We start from the raw sequence: 19,973 nt of genomic DNA, 5'->3' as shown, positions 1-19,973 counted from the left end.
CAACTTCAGCTGAGCTGCTGAGGCTGGGGCGTCTGTGCTCGTACTCGGTGAATTCAAGACCTCCCACCTCCTGGCGGGTCCTCCCCGGCCTCCCCAGCGTCCCCAGCGTCCCTGGCGTCAGGCTGACGTGACATGGCCCCCACCCCTGCTCTGAGGTTTGGGTAGAAGGAATGGCAGGAAGCTGGGGGTCCCCACGCAGGAGCAGGCTGGACCATGCGGACCGAGGTCGGCTCACCTGTGCAGGCCGGGGAGGCCCGCAGGTGCTTGCTGGGGTCCAGGAAAGGGCCGCGCTGGGGGTCGGGCTAGGGGTTACCCAAAACGTGGACAGAAAACGTCCTGGGCCCCTAGCACTTGCCCCACATGAGGAGGAGGATGGGGAGCGCTTTCATCCCCTCTGGCGTCTGGGCTTTATAAGGGACGCCTCTGTAGGGAAGCTCTGGCCTAAAGCCGGCGTCCTCACACCACCACGGCCCGCCGCTCTGCGGACCGGGCACAGGGGATGTGGTGCGGGAGCCGCCAGGGGCCCCGTACCTGCAGGATGACCCAGTGTCCCATCTCTGCAGCCATGTCCAGAGCGTCCTCCGCCACCACCTCCTGTCCCTGCCCCAGGGACACGTTGTGCAGTTTCCCGTTGTCTATGGTAAATCCCAGCTTCTTCCCTGAAGGCGGGCGAACAGGAAGCACGTGGGGCCGCGGCCGGAGGCGGCCAGAATCCCAGCCCTCCCCGCTCCGTGTGGCGCTGTGGTAAAACACACAGAACTTCAGACTGGCCCGTTGCAGACCCACGGTCAAGCGCACGGTTCAGTGGCATTTAATGCCGTCGCCGTGTTGTGCGGCCCTGTGGCAGGTTCCGGCACTCTCCGCCCCGCCCCCGGCAGCTGCTCGGCTGCTCTGTGTCTCCGTGTATCTGCACATTCCGGAGCTTCTGATACACGGAAGCCTGGAGCCAGGGGCCTGGGCGTCCGGCTGGGGTTCCTCTCAGCACAGTGTTTCCAAGGCGCATCTGCAAGTTTGATGGCTCGGTTCCGTCCCACCGTGTGGCTTCGCCGTGCTAGGATTGGCCACTCGGCAGTGGACGGACGGTGGCTTTCACCTGCCTTTTCGCCCTTGGGGGTGAACAGCCCTACGGCGTGTGCGCTTCCGTACTGGTTTTCATTCTCAGGGCGCACACCTGACGTGGGGTCGCAGGGGCCCGGGTGCACGTGTGTGTCCCCTGCCAAGGACCTCACAGCCTGCTCTCCGCACGGCCGCCTCTCTCTCCCAGGCTTGTCCGTTTCTGTGTTTCCTCACGGGGGTGCAGGGGCGCCTCGCAGTGGCTCTGACGCGCATCCCGGGTGACAGCGGATGGGGCCGCCCCACTCTGAGGCCCCCCTGGCCGGCTACACTTACCCAGGGCTTCCACGTCTTTGAGGGGGTCGACGCCTGGGGAAAGGATGAAGAAGATCGCCGTAGAGGGGCTGCTCTCCTCGTAGGACTTGGAGAACTCGACGCTCCGGCCCTCCACGAACTTGCTGCCCATCTTCTCCTCCACGAAGTTCCTGAGGGAGACGCGCCGGGTCAGAGCCGCAGGCGAGGGGCAGGGGTGGGCTGGGACCCCTGGCGGAGGGGCCCTTTCCTTGGTGGGTTTTCTTTTGTTTTATCTCTTTAAGGAGTTTTATTTTTTTACTATTTTTAAAAAGATTTCTTTAGAGAGAGAGAGAGAGTGTGAGTGGGGGAGACGCCGTCGGGGAGAGAGAGAGAACCTCAAGCAGACTCAGCGCTGAGTGTGGAGCCCGACCCAGGGCTCGATCTCGCGACCCTGAGACCATGACCTGAGCTGAAATCAGGAGCTGGATGATTAACCAGCTGCGTCCCTTAAAGATTTTATTTTTGGCAATCTCTGCACCCAGTGTGGGGCTTGAACTCACGACCCGGAGATCAAGAGTCCCTGCTCCTCCGACTGAGCCAGCCGGGTGCCCTTTGGTGGACTTTCTTAAGCAGAGCAAGGTCTCAGGCCTGCAGGCAGCCTTTTCAGGGGCTTTCCTCTTTGGCGGGGGGGTGTGTGTCGGGGGAACGGGTGCTTCCCCACCTCTGTCCCTGGCGGGCTTTGCAATGCGCGGTTCCCTGGAGTGGCCCACGTGCCGGCGAGTGAGAGGTGGTCTCCTGTGGCCCCGTGTTCAGAGGCTCCCAGGACCACACACCTCAGTACGGCCAGAGCCCAGGGCATGTCAGGTGAGCGCGCCCAGCAGCAGGTGGCCCCGGGGCCTCCGAGCCCGCTGTACTCGGGGGAAGGGGACGGGTTTGGCGATTTCGTGTCCCACACGCTCCGTTCTGCTGTCCAGGAAGGGCCGCGGGAAGGAGCGGAACACAGATGGTTCTCGCCCACCCTGGCGCTCTCCCCCGACTGGGGGTTTGGAGGAGGAGGGAGGTTCTTGGTGAGTTCAAGGACTGCAAAGCATGGTTCATCAGAAAAATCACAGGAATTTAGATGAAAAATCTGTCTTTACAGAAGCAGCTGTGTTCCAAGCCCCAGACTTACTTTCTTGACCCTTACAAGTCCAGCGTCCGTTGGGGCCCCCTCAGGGGAAGTGTGTGTGGTGTGACCGGCAGAGCCTCTCCACCTCCCCGTCACAGAGGGCCGGCTTCCCACATTCTGAGTCATTCCCGGCACCGAAATACTAAGATTCAGTGTCTTTAAAAGCAGCGAGTCAGTGTTTGACAAAACAGTGGGAGGGAAGGGCTCCTGGAGGGGCCGCCCCACACCCTCCGACTCCGTGGGGACCTCAGGGCCAGCAGGACTTCCTGGGGAGCCCCTTATCAGGATTCACTCCCCGCTCTGGCCTCCGCTGGCTTCTGTGCAGCTCCCTGAGCTGACACAGGCCCCAGGCAGGGCGGCGGGGCTGCTCCTCCCGAGGCCCTGCCCAGCCATGCTCGGTGCCGGCCTTGGGGATCGACCCGGAACGTGGAGGCTAGCATCCAGGAAGGACTTCTGCAGTGTCCCAAGTCCTGCTCTAGACGGGAATGCCGCCAGTTCCCCGTTGCTGCTGATGCCAGGCCAGGGGGTCCTTCTCTGCGGGGGGACTGATGCTGTCCAGCATGCTCCTGGTTCCCGCAGGCTCTGCCACTCTGGGCACTGAGTCCTTGGCAGAGGGGAGCTGGGGTCAGCTCCCAGCTGCTCCCCAGGAGCCCCGGGCCGTCTGTACCACAGAAGCTGCACTTTTGGGGGGAAAGGCAGTTTGCTGGCCCCCGCCTCCCTGCCCCAGGCTAATCGCTGCCGTCTCTGGGCCCGTGAGCCTCCTGGTGCCGGGGTGTGGGCCAGCTGAGGCTTTGGCACTGGGCACACACTCCGCCTCTGGTGTCTGGGGCCGCTAAGTTATTCACCGTGGACTTGAATGCCCTTGCTCTGAAGCTCCACGGCCCACACGGAATGTGGTTTCCCAGACCCTACAGACATGTCACCGAGCGGGGCTTGGGGTTGCCCCAGCAAAGCGCACAAAAGCCTGAGGTACTTCCTCCATCCAGGAGTCCTCGGGCCGTCACACGTGCGAACCCGGGTGAGGCGCCACCACGCACCGGGGGCCGTGGGCCTGGACACCCGGCCGCGCTCCGCTCCTTGGCCGATGTCCCTGCTGTGACGGCCAGGGGTCCTTCCCCTCGACCTTTCCCGAACTTAGTCCAAACTCCTTCCTGCACGGCCGGCCTCCGCAGCGGGGCTTCTCGTCGGCTTCCACTTCCTGCCGTCCTGCCCGCGCCCCCCGCCCCCACCCATGGAACCAAACGGACGTGCTCTGCGAACAGCTGGGCGTAGGTTGGGTCTCTGCTTTGTCAGCAGGGAGTTTGTTCAGGACACAGGTGTCTCTCGGGGCATCTGCTCTGGGGCAGCAAAGACCACAGAAAGGCAAAGACACTGTATTGTGTCCGAGAACGGGTGTGTCCGAGAACGGGTGCTGGGCTTGACTCGTCGTCGGCTTCGTCCTTCCTGCAGTGTCTCCTTCCTCCCTCCCTCCTGTGGCATCTCCGTCCCCTTCCTGTGGCACCTCTGTCCCTCCTTCTATGGCATCTCCATGCTCCCAGGTCAGCCTTGGGTCAGCAGGAGGGACACTCTCCCCCACTCCAGGAGAGGGTAGATGGGACATCTCAGATGTCACCGTGGGGACCGGCGCAGCGTTGTGTGAGGTCGCTGCTCCCGGAGTCTTTCTGTGGACATGACAGGCCCAAATGGAGAGTGAACAGGACGAAAGGCCACAGTGATTCATTTTCCAATTGTGCGGGGGCTCCAGGGGCGGAGAAATTATTCATAAAATCAGAACAATTCTCTCTGCAAATGAGCCTAAGCTGGCCCGAGAGTTAACTTGAAATGTAGCCACTGAGGGCATGCGGGTCCCCGGATGACGGCGACTCAACCCTCATCTGCTCCCCACTGCGTCCTGAGGGGCCCCGTGTGGCCTTACAGTCGGTGACGCCCACACTTGGAAGACAGTGTTGGCTCAGGGTTGGGGCGTCGCCCTGTTTCCCCTCACTGGTCCCTCAGGCTGGTGGGAGGAGGAGGGGCGGGGAGTGCCTGTGCGTGTGTGTGTGTGTGTGTGTGTGTGTGTGAGCGTGTGCACGTGTGTCCTGGCGCACCCCCTCCCCCGCCCGGCCCCTGGGGCGCCGCACTCACTTGACGGCGTACGTCATGCGGTCCGGCCGCATGCACCTGACCATGCACAGCTTCTGCAGGGCCGTTTTGTTCTTCCACTCCTTGGGGAAGATCTCCTTCTCGGGGGCTTCCGACTCCACCAGCTTCTTCCACCGCTTGGCCGACCCTTCGATGTCGCTGTCCAGGTTCTTGAACTCCTCCATCTCCGACAGGGCCTGGGGGCGGGTGGCCTCTCAGCTCCCCCCGTGCCCCCCTGTCCCGGCGCCGGGAGAGGGTGGCCACCTGGCCGGGCCCAAAAGTGAGTGGCCGGCACCCCCGAGGGCCAGGAACATAGACAGAGGGTCTAGCGTAGGCACCCGACCCCGGCCGCCCCTCCCAGGGGCTGAGGGACAGGGGCTGGGTCCATCACGGGGGCCACCGCCTTCAGGCCTTCTGACCCGAGACACAGGGGGCCCCTGAGTGCTTGGGCCTAGGTCAGAGGAACTGCCTGGACGCTGGGACCGCCGGGATTGGGGGGCGGCAGCGGTTTCGGGGCAGCCCTGGGTCCACCTGGGGCCTGTCGTGGCTCAGCTCGCAGCCAGCAAGAGCCCTCTGCACCTCGGCCCCAACTCTGGGGCCTCCCCGGGTCCCTGGATGTCTGTCTCAGCGCGAGCAGCGGGACCCGCCGCAGCAGGGAGCGTCCCGACACCAACCTTGATGCCGCCCCAGCCCTGGTGCTGCAGGAAGTCCACCGGCGACACGACCCCAGCCTTGAAAGGGAACCGCAGGAGGAAATCCAGCTCCGCTGGGTTCAGCTCTTTCTTCATGGACAAGACCTGAGGGGACGTGGGGGCCGCTCAGCGTCGGCTCACAACCGGGTGGAGGGGTGGTCAGCGGCCCCTGCAGGAGTGCAGCAGACCTTCTTGGTGATGGTCATGGTCATGGGTGCAGACGCAGGACCCACCCACAGCGTCCTCACCCCTGGAGGAAGCGCTGTCCTGCCCCTGGGTCCGGATGAAACTTCGCATCCACCTTGGTTTGGCGTGATTTTCACTTATGGCAAAATACACATGACGTCTACTATATTAACCCAATTGAAGTAGGACATTTTAGTAAGTTCGTGTGTACAGTCACCACCGCTACTTAGAACCAGAGATTTTCCATCTTCCCGAGGGGAACCCCTGAGCAGTGCCCCCTGACCCGCCACCAGCCTCTGGTGCCCCGGCTCTGGGCCCCATCTGCCTGGATCTGCCTGTTCCGCACAGTCCGTGTCTCGGGGATCCTGCCAACGTGCCTTCCCCTCTGGCTTCTGCCGAGGTTTGTGCACACCGTAGCGGGGGTCGGTCAAGCTAGGGGGTGCGGAGAAGGCGCGTCTGGCTTCTCCGCTCATCCTCTGATGGAGACCGGGGCTCCGTCCACCTTGTGGCGGGGGTGAGGAGAGCCACTAGGAGCAACCTACACAGGTCAGTTTTGGGGGGCACACACACTCTCGGGGGGGTTTTCTGGGTCATGGGGTCATGTTCTAGGTCTCCGTCCTCGTCGCCCACCAGCTCTCGGGGCCTCCAGTGGGCTGGGTCTCGGGTCCCAGATGGACGGCAGGGGACCCGGGGCCGCTGCACACACAGGGCCCCGCGCGGCTTCCCTCGGACGCCACAGAACAAAGACTTTCGCCTGCGTCAGACTGCTGCGTGCACGTGCTCTCTTGCTCTCTCTCTCTCTCTTTTTTTTTTGTGTGGAAAGAAAAATCTCTTTGGAAAATTAGGGAAAGCCTCACGCCCTCCTCTCAGCGGGGAGAAACCTCACGGAGGGGTTGCCATTCAGGGACTCGCAGATAAAAGCAGCCCTCCTCGAGCTGGACCCCGATGGGCAGTTTGGGTGCAGATGGAAAGCAGCCTTCTAGAAGCTCTCGGGAAACTAGTGTTTCTCACTATACTTGCAAGATGCCGTAAACAAAATGACCGTCGGGCTGTTTCGATTCAGGGGAACGAAAATCTGAAACATCCCAGCAGGTCCGTATGAACAGGAGGAATATTTATTCCTTTGTGTCTCTGTTTCCTTAAGAAATGGCACTTGGCATCCAGGGAGGGTAACCTCCGACGCAGACTGCTCCGCAGGCAGCATGTGAATGTAGTAGAACGATGTTTCCTCGGAAAGTTCTCCTTAACAGACCTCCCCCTCGGGGGCTCCCCTTAAAACAATGCCTCGTATCGACAAGACAGAGTCCCAAGCACATCCGGCAGTGGGGACGGGAAGGGCAGCCAACACTGCCCTGGGGACCGGCCCTCGGGCGCTGCCGGCGCCGCGGGCTGCAGAACCCCTTGGATCGGGGAGGCCAGACGCACCTGGAAGGTGACCTGGGCCAGGAAGATGAGCTTGTCCCGCTCGAAGAGCCCGCGGGCCGTGTACATGTAGACGGAGTAGGTGATCTCGTCCGTCAGATTGACCACTCGCTGCCTGACCTCCTCGGCGGGGGCTGTCCTCTGGATGGCCTTCTCGAACACCACGTTGAAAGCCTGGGGAGGGGAGCACGGAGGCTTGCGCAGCTGGACCCCGAGGCCGCCCCACGCTGCCTGCCGGGGCTCTGTGGACGCCAGGGCCCTTTGGCCCCGGAGCCCGGCCGTGGGGCTGCACCTTGAGTGAGAACTGATAGATGGGGTTGATCTTGTTGAGGTCGTTCAGGATGAAGTAGAGCAGGGACGCCCTCGCCGCCGCCGGCCGGTAGTTCTCTCTGGCCTCGTTGATTTTAACCTCTGTGGTTTTTGCCTCTTTCACCTTAAAACAAATGGGGCTTGAGTGGGACGCGTGGGCGGACAGGGCCCGTGTGCAGTGGCCTCCCCCTGCGAGGGACTCGTGCTGGGCGGGGCCTGAGCCCCTGCTGCCGGCCCTGGCTCCTGGGGCTGGGGGACATGGGTGGCCGCGTGGCTGATCCTCCCAGCGGCCCGACTGGCTGTGCGGTGGCGGCCCCTCCGTGTGCTCTGGGGGAGCACGTTGCCGGCCCGGGAGGCAGCCTCTCACCTTCTCCTCGATCTCATTGGCCGTGTGCTTGGTGGTCTCCAGGTTCTCCACCAAGGCCGTGTCCCCCAGGAAGTTCCCCGACGCGGCTGACAGCCGAGCCAGCAGGGAGTCCTCCAGCTCCTTCAGAACAATCTTGAATTCGTTCTGGGACTTGGTGAGGTTCGCCTGTGGGAGGGACAGTGCGCCGGGAGCGCGGCTCAGCCGAGGCAGCCACGGGACGGGAGGAGCACCGCGAGGCCGACACGTGGGAGCGGGCCACCGGCAGTCACGTGGCCAGGGCGCAGGGACGGTCCAAGTCCGTGTGCGCTGACGGCCGCAGGGTCCCGCAGCTGAGATCATGCCCAGGGGACAGCTATTCAGGGCACGGCCATCCAGGCTCCACAGACGCCTCTTCTGTCTGAGAAGCAGCTGCTGGGTTTGGAGTTAGGTCCGGGAGGTCGCGGGGGAAGAGCGGCTCCTTCCGTCCCGTGGTGGGATGGGCTGAGGCACATTCAGGGAGCTGCATCGGGGCGGCCGCTGCCCCGTCAGGGGAACCTCGCGGTGACCCCAGTGGCCCGCCCTGTGCCTAGTGATGTCAGGCCCGCCCGTACCTTCAGCAGTTCTAGATCCGGGCGCTCTTTGGCCACCACCGCGGCCAAGAGCTGGTCCTCGAGCCCGTCCCTGGTGACCAGGAAGTTGATCAGGGTGCACTGGGCTTGCATCTCCGGCTTGTAGTGGGGGTTGAAGTACTTGGTGTGCAGGATGAGACGGAACTTGGGGTGGTACTCCACCTCCTTGTCGCCGATCTTGATGAACCTGGCCGTTGGGGGAGGGAAGGGTCAGGGGGCGCCGGCAGCAGCAGCACCAGCCTCCTGGTGCCCCCAGCCTCGCGCCACCACGAACCCTCCTCTGGTCACTGGGCAGGGACCGTGTCTCTTCTTGCTCTAGTCTTCCTCTAGCCTACAGCCAGGACCCTCTAGCGGCTGCACCTGCTCTCTCTCTGGCGGGTTTGTCCGGATCTTCCTGGGGGTGCTCTCAGTGCCCGCGGCCCATCGCACTCCCCCGGGAGTCGGTGCGGAAACACGCCGCCCGGACCCCACTCCAGAGTCACCAACTTCGGAGAGATGCTTCTACATTCTGGAAGCCCCCCCGGGGAGTCGGGAGAGTAGCCAGGGCCAGAAGCTGGGTCTGCCGGTCCACTGCAGGGGACCCTTCTCTCTCTCCTGCTCTTTCTGGTCAAGCCCACTTCTGGGGGCCTCTGTGATGTCACCCCTTGGGGATCCCCCCTCAGCCTCTTCTCAGAGGCTGGGACATCAGCACATTTATCAGCTACCTCTGCTCTGGGCTTCAGCACACAGCCCTGTTTTTACCAGTGGCTCAGACCTGCTCTGATGTTTCCCTTTTTAAAAAAGTTGATTGAATTTTTCTTTATATTAGAAAAGTAATGCAGGCTGAACACACCTAGCAGTGGACGGAGAAGCAGAACGAGGCCCCCACCCACCCAGCGGGCTCTGCTGTAAGAGCAGCAGCGCGGTCCTGCCATGGGCCGCACAGGTGAGCCCGGAGCCTGCGGCGCCCGGGGAAGGCAGCCAGACAGGAGAGGGCACAGACCCCATGACTCCCTTCTAGGACGCGTCCAGAGCAGGGAGGTCTGCGGAGGTGAGAGCATGAGGGTGGGCACCAGGGTCCCGCAGCTCGGGGAGGGCGCGGGGAGCGGGTGCGTGGGGAGCACGGGGCTCCCACGTGGGGCGGGACCTGCACAGCCCTGCGAGGGCCCCGAGGGCCACTGTGCTGGTCACTGTGAAACGGCTAATTTTTTTTTTTTTTAAAGATTTTTTTTTTAATTTATTTGTCAGAGAGAGAGAGCGTGAACACAGGCAGACAGAATGGCAGGCAGAGGGAGAAGCAGACTCCCCGCCGAGCAAGGAGCCCGATGTGGGACTCGATCCCAGGACGCTGGGATCATGACCCGAGCCGAAGGCAGCTGCTTAACCAACTGAGCCACCCAGGCGTCCCTGAAACGGCTAATTTTTATGGAAGGAAGATTTCACCTGAATAAAAAAACAGAGTACTACAGGCACAGGGTTTGTAAAACGCGTGAAAAAGAAGAACAGCTTGACCAGTGGGGCACCTGGGTGGCGCCTTCTGCTCAGGCCATGATCCCGGGGTCTTATGATCGGGTCCCGCTTTGGGCTCCCCGTTCAGTGGGGAGCCTGCTTCTCCCTCTCCTCCCTGCTGGTGCGCGCTGTGTCTCTGTCTCTGTCTCTGTCTCTCTTTCTGTGTCAGTGTCTCTTTCTCTCTCTCAAACAAATAAACAAGATCTCAGGAAGGAGAAGCATGACCATCAAGGATGGCCGCCACAGGCTATTGCGAGGAGATGCTGGCGTCGCCGATCCTGACCGGGATGCGGTCCCACAGCTTCCTGTCTCTCTGGGGACCAGGGTTTTGTCAGAGACCCTGCTGCCTACCAGGACGGCGGGGCAGTTCCCCGAACCTCCTCCCTGCGCAGAGGCCACAGCCGCCACGGAGCGTGGTCACGTGGCTCACGCAGGCTGAACTGTGAAGGTGGAACCGGAAACTCACTTTCCCTTTTTAATGGTGTTCCTGCCGAGCAGCGGGTCCAACACAGGGTCCACGGTTTCCCCAATGTTCTCGATGAGCAAGATGTCCCCTTCAGAAATGGCCTGCTCGATGATGTCCAGGTAGCTGTGGGCAGACGTGGGGCTGGGTGAGGACATGGGCCCAGAGGCGGCCCCCCTGGTCGCCCCAGGAGGCAGCCCTTGGAGCGAGAAGACACTGGAAGGCAGGTGGCCGAGGGGCCAGCTGCTCTCCCCTGGGGGCCCGTGGCAGCGAAGCCCCAGCTGTTTTCACACCTGTGTCTGGTCCCAGGTCCCCCATCCGCCAGAAAGGCACATGGTGTGACCTTAGTGACCACCTGTGATGAGGAAATGTGTCCACTGGAGACGAGAAATGAGAAAACAGCCTGCCTGAAGCCTTGTGGCCGGCAGGTGGCCGGGTGGGCCTTGAGCCTGGGTGAGCGTCCCCTTCCCGGAGCGGCAGCAGGTGGTAAGGGAGGGGCAGAGAGGAGCCCCGAGGCTCCTTCTTTCCTGCTGGCTCTGTTCCCCAAGACCAGATAACGGAGAACCTGCACACGGGCCAGGATCTGTGGGTAACGACCCCGCCATCCAACCCCCCCAGTGTGTGCGCAAACCCGAAAGCCCCCAGCCCGCCCGCGCCGGCCGCTGGCCCGCACCTCTTCTGGCCCAGGCGGATGGCCCTCAGCTCGCTGCCATACTTGTTCCTGATCCACTTGACGCCCTGCAGCTGCGCGTCCACGACGAGGGGCCAGCGCTCCGTGTTGCACAGAATCGTGGCATTCTCAGTGGACATGCGGTCGCTGGGGAGGCCCTGGTTGTTCCAAGTGGCCACGTCTGCGTCATCCGTCAGCAGGCTCAGGGGGTCCAGACCTTCCGTGATGGGGATGGGGACCTGCCCGGCAGAAGTGCTGGGTCTCAGGCCTGGTGGCTGATGTGGCCTCGCTTACGACTCCATGGGAAACGGCTCTCCAGGCGACACGGCGGGACCGTGGTGAGTTAGACCACGGATGAGCCACGTGGCCTGGAAGACCAGCTCTCCCACCGCCCTGACAGAACGTCTTGGGACCCGCCGGGAAGGGCGTCCGCCTCAGCCAAGCTGGGTCACAGTTTAAACCCGCAGTGACCAGAACGTCCGTGTTGGGGGACCCCCTCCCCGCCCAGGGACCTCCCCAGAATTCCCGACTGATGAATGTAACCGAACCACTTACCTTTAGCTGATGTATATAAGGAACCCAGAACTTCTCCATCAGCTCGTTTCGGTATTTCTTGGTGAAGTAGCCCACGTAGGAGACGAAGGCAGAAATCAGCAGCACGTCCCCACACAGGGTGACCCCCTGGCTTTTGAAGTTCTTCACCGATTCAGCCCAGCGCACGTTCTCCGACGCTAAGCCGCCTACCAGCCTAAATGTGAGCACGTGGTCGGGGGGGGGGTCACAGGAACGTGGGGCGTCACAGGAACGCGGGGGACACAGCCACCGACCCCCACCCCTCAGTGCAGGGCATCTGCCATTGCACGTCCTGCCCTCGGTCCGTGCCTCAACAGTGGAAATGCTCTGGGGGAGATTTTGGGAATCACTGCCTTAGGGAAGCAGAGCAAGTGCTTTCTGGGGGCACCTGGGACCTGAGCTCCCCTGCCCCGGCCCCCTGCACTGGTGTCACCTCTGTGCTGATCTTATCTGAACGTTTTCCCCGAACACTAAAGCTGCCGCCAGGATGGCACTGAGCTCAGGCTTCGGCTAGTGGGAGGTCTCGGTGGAGGTGGAGTCTGGCCCCAGTGGGCATGGGACAGCGTGGAATCCAGAGGGGCCCTGGCCCCATGTGGAGCGGGTCCTGCAGCGTGGGCTTCGTGTGGCTTGGGCCACCAGCCTGAAAACTGGCCCCCGGCCCCAGACGTGACATCACGTCTGCGACAATCATAGAAAACACAGGTTGCCTGATTAGGCCCACGGAGGTCTGTCTTCGGCGTCACCCAAGGAGCCCTTGCTTCCCAAAGACCAAAGACTGCTCTGCTTTTCTTGGCTACGGTCAAGTCCCTCAAACCCAGGATGACATCCACACCCTGCTGGAGGCCATTCTCCTGCAGCCTGGCGACCTCCCAGGGTCCGATTGTGCACGGACGACACCCCTGTCGGCAGTTGCCGGCCCACCAGGTGGGAGAACGTTTGACCAGAAGACCTGCCGCCCCATGACCGCCTCCCCCGGCGGATCTGTGCCACTTTCAAACACACAAAAAGAAGCTGTGAAGCCTGCTGTGCTGTCCACACGTGGCTGGTCCACACCCAAGGCCTGGGAGGTATGGCCCGACACGGGCACGGGGATTTGCAGGACTCAGAGTGGACACGAACACGAGCCCTCCCAGCGATGGTTCTAGTGATCACACATTGAAAGGGTCGCGCGTGGGGTTTAGCAAGATATATCATCTGGACCGGTTTCATCTTTGGGCGGTGCTATGGGGGCAACGGGAAGATGCAGACCGATGGGGGCGGCTCGAGCAGCGGGGCCAGCGCTGCTCCGGAGTCCACGGGCGTCGGCAGACACGGAGGGCCGCGAGAGCAGAGGCCCCGAGAGGTTGCACCAACACCACGGCATGGTGGACGCGGGCCCGAGGGGAATCTGCCCGAGCGGGCCCCTGTGGACGCTGCCTCCCAGGCAGGTTGGGGCAGGTCTGGGTTGGGGGGTTCTGTGCAGCCAGGGGTCTGGGATGCACAGGGGCCCACCACGGGGGGCTTCCTGCTCCTAGAGGCGGAGACACTGGCTGATAGTGGGTTTGTTCTCAGGACCTGTGCAGGCAGGGGCGCGGCTGTCCCCCTGCCCCGGGGTCTGTCCTCATGACTTTGTGCAGGCAGGGGTGCTGCTGTCCCCTGCCCCAGGCCTGTCCTCAGGACTTTGTGCAGACTGAGGCGCTGCTGTCCCCCTGCCCCAGGGCCATTCCTCCTCCTCCAGAGGCTGTTCTGCAGGCCCGACCTTTCCAAGGGACCCAGGAGACAGGAAGGTGCTGCAGGACGGAGTGAGCTACCTGTTGGCCAGCGAGATCACCCTGTTGGTGGCGTCGGCCTCCTGCTGGCACTTGATCTTCTCTGCTGTGGCCTTCTCAAAGGCCGATGTGAGGTTGCTCAGGTTGGCATTGAGTTCCTGGGAAAACACAGAGAGGCCCAGGCGTGGGGCGGCATGGGGCGTTCCAGCTCCCGTGGGAGCAAGCGCAGCGGGGCCCATGGCTGCCTAGTAGCCCGCGGCGCCGGCCGTCCTCGTGCGGGCAAGTGGACACTCACCGCGATCTTGTTCTTGATGCGCGAGAGCTTCTCCTGCGCCTCGGCCAGCTCCGCATTGGCCTCCTCCAGGGCCTGCCGCTTGGGGGCCACGTCGCAGTACACCTCGTAGAAGCGGACGATGTTGATGCACCAGGAGCACAGCCCCGCGGCCGCCGTGGACTTGGAGCGGATGAACTCGGGGTCGAAGGTTGGGTTGCCTTGGTAGGGCCTGCGGAGGGAACGGCGGGCGCTGGTCCGCGGTTCTGACTGCTGGTCACCGGGAGTTCCCAGGGCAGCACCGCGAATCGGGTTTTTTTTGGGGGGGGGGGGGGGCGCTATCTTCAAGATGGAGAAAAGAACGAAGCACAGATTCTGGTCCCAGAAGCAGAATTTGAGGTATGGAGGGAAGAGGCCCGAGGAGGGGAATCAGCATTCCCTGTCTTCTCTGTTGTGGAGGTTTCTCTAGCCGGCCCGGTTTCCATTCTCCAGAAATCCCACCCGTAAGCAAGGAACCCGGGGTTCGGAGGGGCTCGGCAACTTGCCCCGAGTCCTGTGGACAGGAAGCGGTAGTTCTCCTGTGTGGGGCCGCGGGTCAGGTGCTGTCCCCAGAGCTTCCCAAACGGGAGTCCTGGAGCCCACCCCGCCGCGGCACGCCTCGCCGCCCCAGGTCACTCGGGCGTGACAGACCCAGAGAGGCCGAGCGTGTCTCCCAGCGTGACCCAGCCGGAGAGGCTGGCCTGCACCCGGGGCCCGCGCCCCAGGGACCCCCGCCCCCACCACGGTGCTGCCTCTGCTTCCCCGGGCGCCACGGCCCCCGTGTGCCGAGGAAATATGCCCGGAGATGCGCTTTCGATCCTCTGGAAACCAGTATTTTAAAAAATGACAGCAGCGTCGTGAAGCCCAGCAAACTGTGCTGTCTGCAGAAAGAACTTGTAATGAGTGATTCTAGTACTGAGACAGGGACTTGCAGGGCTCTGGGGTCGGGTTGGGAGCGCGGCCGATCACCTCCTCCCTCTGCTTTGCGTCACACTTGCTTTAGGTGGATGTCAAAACGGGTTTGCCTCTTTCAACACGTGTCAGACCTGTGGGGGTGGCTGTCCGGGAGCCGGCAGGGTCTACCGTGCAGGCAACATTGTTCTCGTCCCCCAGGTCAGCCAGACGCCGGCCCGACAGTCACGGTGTACACGCGGTACCATTTCAGCTGCGCAGAGACCCACCCAGCCAGGTGGCCTCTCGGCGGGAGGCCTCGGGTTTGTCTAGTCTTGTCCCATGTCCACCCCGCAGCAGCCCCGCCCACCGACCGGCCGCCCGAGTCCCTCCGGACGCGGTGCGCGCACTTTGACAGCAACGGAAAGAAGAAACCACGCCCGACAGAGCCTGGGCCAGCAGGCGCTCACGGCCCATGTGTGTGCACACGTGTATGTCCACAGCACTGTGTGTGTGCAGGGGTGTGTGTGCGTCATGTGAGCCCCTGTGCACAACTGCCCTTCCCTCGGGGAGCCTTGGAGGCCTTTCCCGTGCGCCTATGGGCCCGCACCTCCTGGCGTCCTAATGGCTGCGTGTGGGGTTGCTGGATGCTCCCATGTGCCCTACGGGGATGGGGTTGTCCACCCCGATCCTTCGGGTGGGGGATGCGGGGGGTAAAGAGGTGCCCGGGGAACTGGGGCCACGCTTCACCTGGACACCCGGACTCTGGGGCGGTCAGAGCTCCCCAGGCTGCCGCCACCTGCCATTTCTGGGGTCCCATCTTGCTCCCCTGCCTGCCCTGGCGAGCACCGGCTGCCCTTGGAAACAGGCCGCAGGCTGGTGCGGGCCAGGGACCGTGCAGAACCTGGATGCCCCACTCTCCCTGCAGAGCCAGCAGCCAGCTGAAGCCGGCACCGTGGCCCGGCCTGGACTCACTTAAAAGCCTTCAGACAGGCCTCGGGGATGTGCTCTTTGTCGAACTTCTTCAGGGAGTCCAGGAAGGTGTCCACTTTGCCCATCATGATTTTCGCGGCTTTCCAGCTCTTGTCCTTGGGGATCTTGCCCCCGGGCGCCGTCAGGATCATGACGGCAGCCGTGACGTTGACCACGGCGTCCGGCGGGGACCCGAAGGACTTCAGCTCTGTCAGGTTGTTCTGGAAACAACAGGTGGCCGCTGAGAGGGGATGTAGCCCTGCATGCCAGGCCCCAGGCCCCCTGGCCCCCGTGGGAAGCTGCGGCCACGTGCCCGGACTCCACGGTGTTCTCCCCCGCCCCCGCCCCACCCCCGCCATGACCCCGTCCCGTTTCTTTCTTTTCTGGTCCTCACCTTATTCAGAGTGTCGAGAGCTTCCTGCGCGGCCAGCAGGGCCGGCTCTGCCTTGGCCAGGTCTGTTTCACAAGCCTTTTGTTTCTCTGTGACATTCTGGAAGGAAGCCACGCAGGAAAGATCAGCGCAGGGTGGGCAAGTGTGTGCACGTGTGCGTGTGCGTGTACTGGAGCCCTCGGTGGCGGCGATGGAGCATCGGTGGGAGAGAGGAGGGCGGCCTCCCCCCGCCCCCCCGAAGCCCAGGCACGGAGGTGACCCCCGTGACGGAGCAGGGCTGGGCTCCGTGCTCCCCTTCCTGCCTGCGCGGGGCCCACCCCCCGCCTTCCTGCTCCCTGCCCCACCCCCGCACTCAGGCTGGAAGAAGCTTTGCCGGGGCCGCAGCCTTGGGATTCTGGAACGGGAACTGGGGCTTGCAGGCCCCAGCTTCTGGGATTGGGGGGAAGACCCGGGGCCACGTGCTATCGGCTCTGAGGCCTTCACTGTGCAATCTGTCCGAAAATGGACCATTTTGGAGGTAGAGCCCCCTCTCCCTGGTAGGAAGTGAGGGCATCTTTGTGTGTGCCCTCCTTGGGTCCCGAAGGACCCTCTGAGCCTCTGAGCCCCATGCACAGAGCCGTTGGTTCTCTCAGGAAGAAGAGCTTCGGTGATGGTGGCCTTGCTGTGCTCGGAGGAGGGAGGACAGAGGGACAGGGTCTCAGCAAAGCACCGTGTGAAGGGTCCCTCCAGCCCCCACTCTAAGGACAGTTTGGGGCACAACTACAGGAACGGGCCCAGAAGGTGTGGGACTCGGCCAGCTTCTTCCCTGGAGTCCCCCCCCCCCCCAGCCCCCGAGGGGAGGCACTTCTGGACGCAGGGGTTGGAGAGAGACGGGCACCAGATGTGAACAGCTGCGTGCGGCCGCAGAGGTCACAGTCTGGTCGTGGACGTGGGTCCCGGCTCAGATCCCGCCTCTGCCTGCCGCTGGCCGGCTGCCGACCGCCCCGGGCCCGGAGGCAGTGCCGGGCGCCCAGTGGGGGAGGCCGGGCCGGCAGAGCCGCGCCGACGCTGGCAGCCGGGCTTGTCGGCGCACCTTGTTGATGACCTCCACCTTGGCCTCCTCCTCGTCGGCGATGGCTTTCTCCTTGCTCACTTTCTCGGTTTCCACGCCCACCACGTGGATCAGCTTGTCCGCGTTCTCGTTCTTCTGCTTGAGCTCGGCCTCCTGGATCGCCAGCGTGGCTTTTAAATCATCCACCTGGGGGAGGGACACCCAGCGACGGCGGGCGTTGGCCCCGGCAGCCGCGCCCAGGCTGGTGGGGCGGCGCCGAAAGCTCGGGCCGGGGGCCGTGCCGGCTGTGGCCGTGCCAGGAGGGAGGGAGTGCGGGTAAGGAGACACGGCGTGAGCTCTGCCGCCCCATTCTTGATGGTTTCTCCCGCAAGGACGCCCCTCAGTCACCAGAACAGGACTGTGTCTGGAAGGTTCATCTGGGGGCAAGCAGCGGCCTGCTTGGCCGGGCTTCTCCCTGTTCCTTTCCGCGAGAGCTGTCTGGACGGGAGTGCTCCTGCTGGGCCCCTGCAAGCTCCGTCTTCCTGGGACACCCCCTACCGTCCTCGCCACTGCACGCCCCAGGGGTGGCCTTGACCCTTGCCACGCTGCCTGCGGCAGGGGCACGCCGGCCTGGCTGTGATTCGTGGGCTCAGTCTCTCTGGGGGCAGAGCCGGGGCAGGCCCAGCTGTGCGGGGTCACGCCTGGGCAGGGGCATGGGGTGGGGGGGCTGTTTTGCAGGCTCCCTTGGGGACACCAACAGTGGGCAGGGATGGTGATGGGGCCGGGGCTGCACACGCAGGAGCTCCTAAAGCCAGGAAGAAAACTGGGTGGCAAAAGCCTTTCCACCAGGGCACCACAGCGTGCAAGGCATCTGGGAGTGAGCGCGTGGTCACGGACACTCTTGACCCGATAGGCAGATCCCCCTGGACTTGGGCCCCCACGTAAAAGCACCCAACACAATGACATCAGCATTGCCAAAGTGCGGTGAACCCGTTTTCTATAGTGAGGCCCACGTGTTCTCTGTGATTTGGGAATGGCACTTTCTTCAAGGCGGGAGTCTGGTTTCTCTCCCTTGGGAGGAGGTTCTGGGACCTGCCAGCGGGGCCCCTGCCGTCCCTACCTGGGACGCGGTGCTCTGCAGCTTCATCAGGCCGTTCTCCAGCCTCTCGATCCTGGCCACCAGCTCCGTTCTCTTCTTGGCCAGCAGGTTCTGGTACAGTTTGATCTGCTCCAGGAAGGTTTTGGGTGTGGTGTAGTTGTAGCGCCTCTCCGTGGCCAGGTACGCCTTGGACATCTCGTTGACCGTCGTGTGCACGTAGGCCATGAAGAGGCTGATGGAGGCCTTGACTTCTGGCTACAAAGGAGAGACGAGCCCGTTGGTTCCCTGTTCCCTGGTGGGAGCGACCCCACTCCTGCTGGTAGGGGGGGTGTGGGGGAGGAGGCTGCTGGGCACCGCGATTCAGCAAGGCGGGGTTTCCCTCCCTCGCCGGGACCTCGCTAAACCAAGACAGCAGTGCCCGCAGAGGCAGCCCGGGGCGCTGGTGACGGTGTTCCAGCCCGTGCCTGGCTAAGCGCCAGGGACAGGAACAAGGCGCTATTCCTGTGATCGTCTCTCCCTGACTCACCCTCTTGCGACCCTGGGGAAGTGCAGGGCCAGACAGCACATTCGAGCCACCCAGCCCAGCGTTTCCTGAGCTGCGTCCTGGGGTTCAGCAGCTTCCTTCCTAGCTCGGGGTCATCCGGGCTGCCCCACCTGCCTACGGACTGTGTCGCAGGAACCGTCCAAGTGACACCAACCGTCACTGGAGTTGAGTTGGGGATGTGTTCATCCAGCGCCTGCCTCTTCTTGGGCATCGACCCTGTGGCTCTGCCTGGTGCCAGCAGTGAGGCCATGCCCCGATCTTCGAAGGCCGCTGTCTCGGGAGCTGGACACCCACGTCTGTGCCCACGCCCCGCCCCGCCCCCGGTGAAACGTGGGAAAGGCAGTGTTCCCAGGAACGGCCCGTCCCGAGCGTGGGCACTGCAGCCATGACAAGCACGGGGTTTTACCCTCCTCTACAACTAGGGGGAAACATTCATTTCGGGTTTATTTTATCCGACTTCATAACCAATATGTGTTCACCGTCAGTAAAACGCAATAACCAAGTCTGAGGTATCGCGGGACTGCTCGTCCGTCCCATGGGCTGGCTCAGAGTTTACCGACCATCTCAAGGCCGGCGATGAGCTCCAGCAGGGAACGGGGGCACCACCTTCCGACGGAGGAAACCCCTGGTACCCATCATACTTGTCCCGGCCTGTAACGGGCGGGACGCAGGGGATGGGGGTGCCCGAGCGGAGCCGGGTTGGAGCCCGCGGCAGGAGGACGTTGGTGCTCCCAGCAGCCCTGATCAGGGGCTGTGCTTGAAGCCTGCCGTGCTCCGTCTGTTGGGACACGGTGTCGGCCCTCCTGACGCGGCCGGGATGGGGCTGGGCAGTGGCCGTGGGGGCGGGGCACCCGCCTGGTTGAGATGGGTGTCCCCGGCCCTGAAACCCACACCAAGCAGCTTGTCTTTGTTCACAGTTTTGTTCACTGGGTGTTATTCAGCATTAGCTGTGATTTTTCAGTATTGCATTCAGACATCACTGGTCTTGGTTCCCGAGGTCACAGCTGCCCCTCCCCCTCTTAAATTTTGCACCAGGCCGGCTCAACCTTCCCCTGGGCCCCGGAGGCAGAGGGGGTGGGGTCCTGCAGACCCTCCGTCCCCTGCCCTCCCCTCCCCTGGGGAACCCCAGCACTGAGCACGGAGGCCGCCGGCAGAGTGACTCACCTGAATGCCCTCGGTCTCGTTGAGGAAGCGCGCGCTCACGGACACCAGGGCGTCTTCCGGCCACTCGTGGAACCAGTTGATGGCCGTGCAGTTGACGACGGCAGGGAATTTCCTTGCCCGCACGCGCAGGACGGAGCCCACGGGGGAGAAACACAGGATCACCTGGAGACGGGGTGCAGAGGAGCCGCTCATGGGGACGGGGATGCTGGGGGCCAGGCTCCCTGGGGCAGGGAGCTCCCTCCGGAGCGCGTCCTGCTCTGGGTTTCCGTCACAGCCGGTGAATGTTCCACTGACTCCACGGCCCTCGCGAGGCACGGGGGAGTGCAGGGGGCGCCAAGCCTTCTGACATGGGCCCCGCAGCGGGCGGAGAGAGAGGCGGCGGGGGGGGGGGCAGAGTGGGCAGATGAGGC

At 63.3% G+C, this 19,973-nt stretch overlaps 1 protein-coding gene across 6 annotated transcripts in view; it reads right to left on the bottom strand.

The window, feature by feature from the left end:
- DNAH17 (dynein axonemal heavy chain 17) overlaps positions 1-19,973 on the bottom strand; it is a 90,428-nt gene that overhangs the window by 8,651 nt on the left and 61,804 nt on the right. For 5 of the 6 annotated variants that reach the window (XM_013054360.2, XM_004748797.3, XM_045085799.1 and 2 more), the window contains 18 exons: positions 19,564-19,725; positions 17,877-18,110; positions 16,799-16,963; positions 15,730-15,825; positions 15,339-15,556; positions 13,458-13,665; positions 13,205-13,320; positions 11,397-11,589; positions 10,845-11,080; positions 10,175-10,297; positions 8,203-8,407; positions 7,613-7,777; positions 7,229-7,369; positions 6,940-7,110; positions 5,311-5,433; positions 4,640-4,833; positions 1,390-1,538; positions 532-659 (listed from right to left, as the gene is read on the bottom strand). In XM_013054360.2, coding sequence (XP_012909814.1) covers positions 532-659; positions 1,390-1,538; positions 4,640-4,833; positions 5,311-5,433; positions 6,940-7,110; positions 7,229-7,369; positions 7,613-7,777; positions 8,203-8,407; positions 10,175-10,297; positions 10,845-11,080; positions 11,397-11,589; positions 13,205-13,320; positions 13,458-13,665; positions 15,339-15,556; positions 15,730-15,825; positions 16,799-16,963; positions 17,877-18,110; positions 19,564-19,725 — 3,027 coding nt within the window. Of the gene's footprint in view, positions 1-531; positions 660-1,389; positions 1,539-1,906; positions 4,177-4,639; positions 4,834-5,310; positions 5,434-6,939; positions 7,111-7,228; positions 7,370-7,612; positions 7,778-8,202; positions 8,408-10,174; positions 10,298-10,844; positions 11,081-11,396; positions 11,590-13,204; positions 13,321-13,457; positions 13,666-15,338; positions 15,557-15,729; positions 15,826-16,798; positions 16,964-17,876; positions 18,111-19,563; positions 19,726-19,973 lie in introns of those variants that run through there. The other variant, XM_045085801.1, reaches the window with a different exon arrangement.

This window comes from Mustela putorius, unplaced genomic scaffold (genome assembly GCF_011764305.1).
Source record: "Mustela putorius furo isolate JIRA1106 unplaced genomic scaffold, ASM1176430v1.1 tig00000873_pilon_pilon_pilon, whole genome shotgun sequence".
In the NCBI taxonomy this organism is placed as follows: domain Eukaryota; kingdom Metazoa; phylum Chordata; class Mammalia; order Carnivora; family Mustelidae; genus Mustela; species Mustela putorius.
The sequence above is the reverse complement of the archived record's forward strand: the minus strand, read 5'-3'. Positions and strand labels throughout refer to the sequence as shown.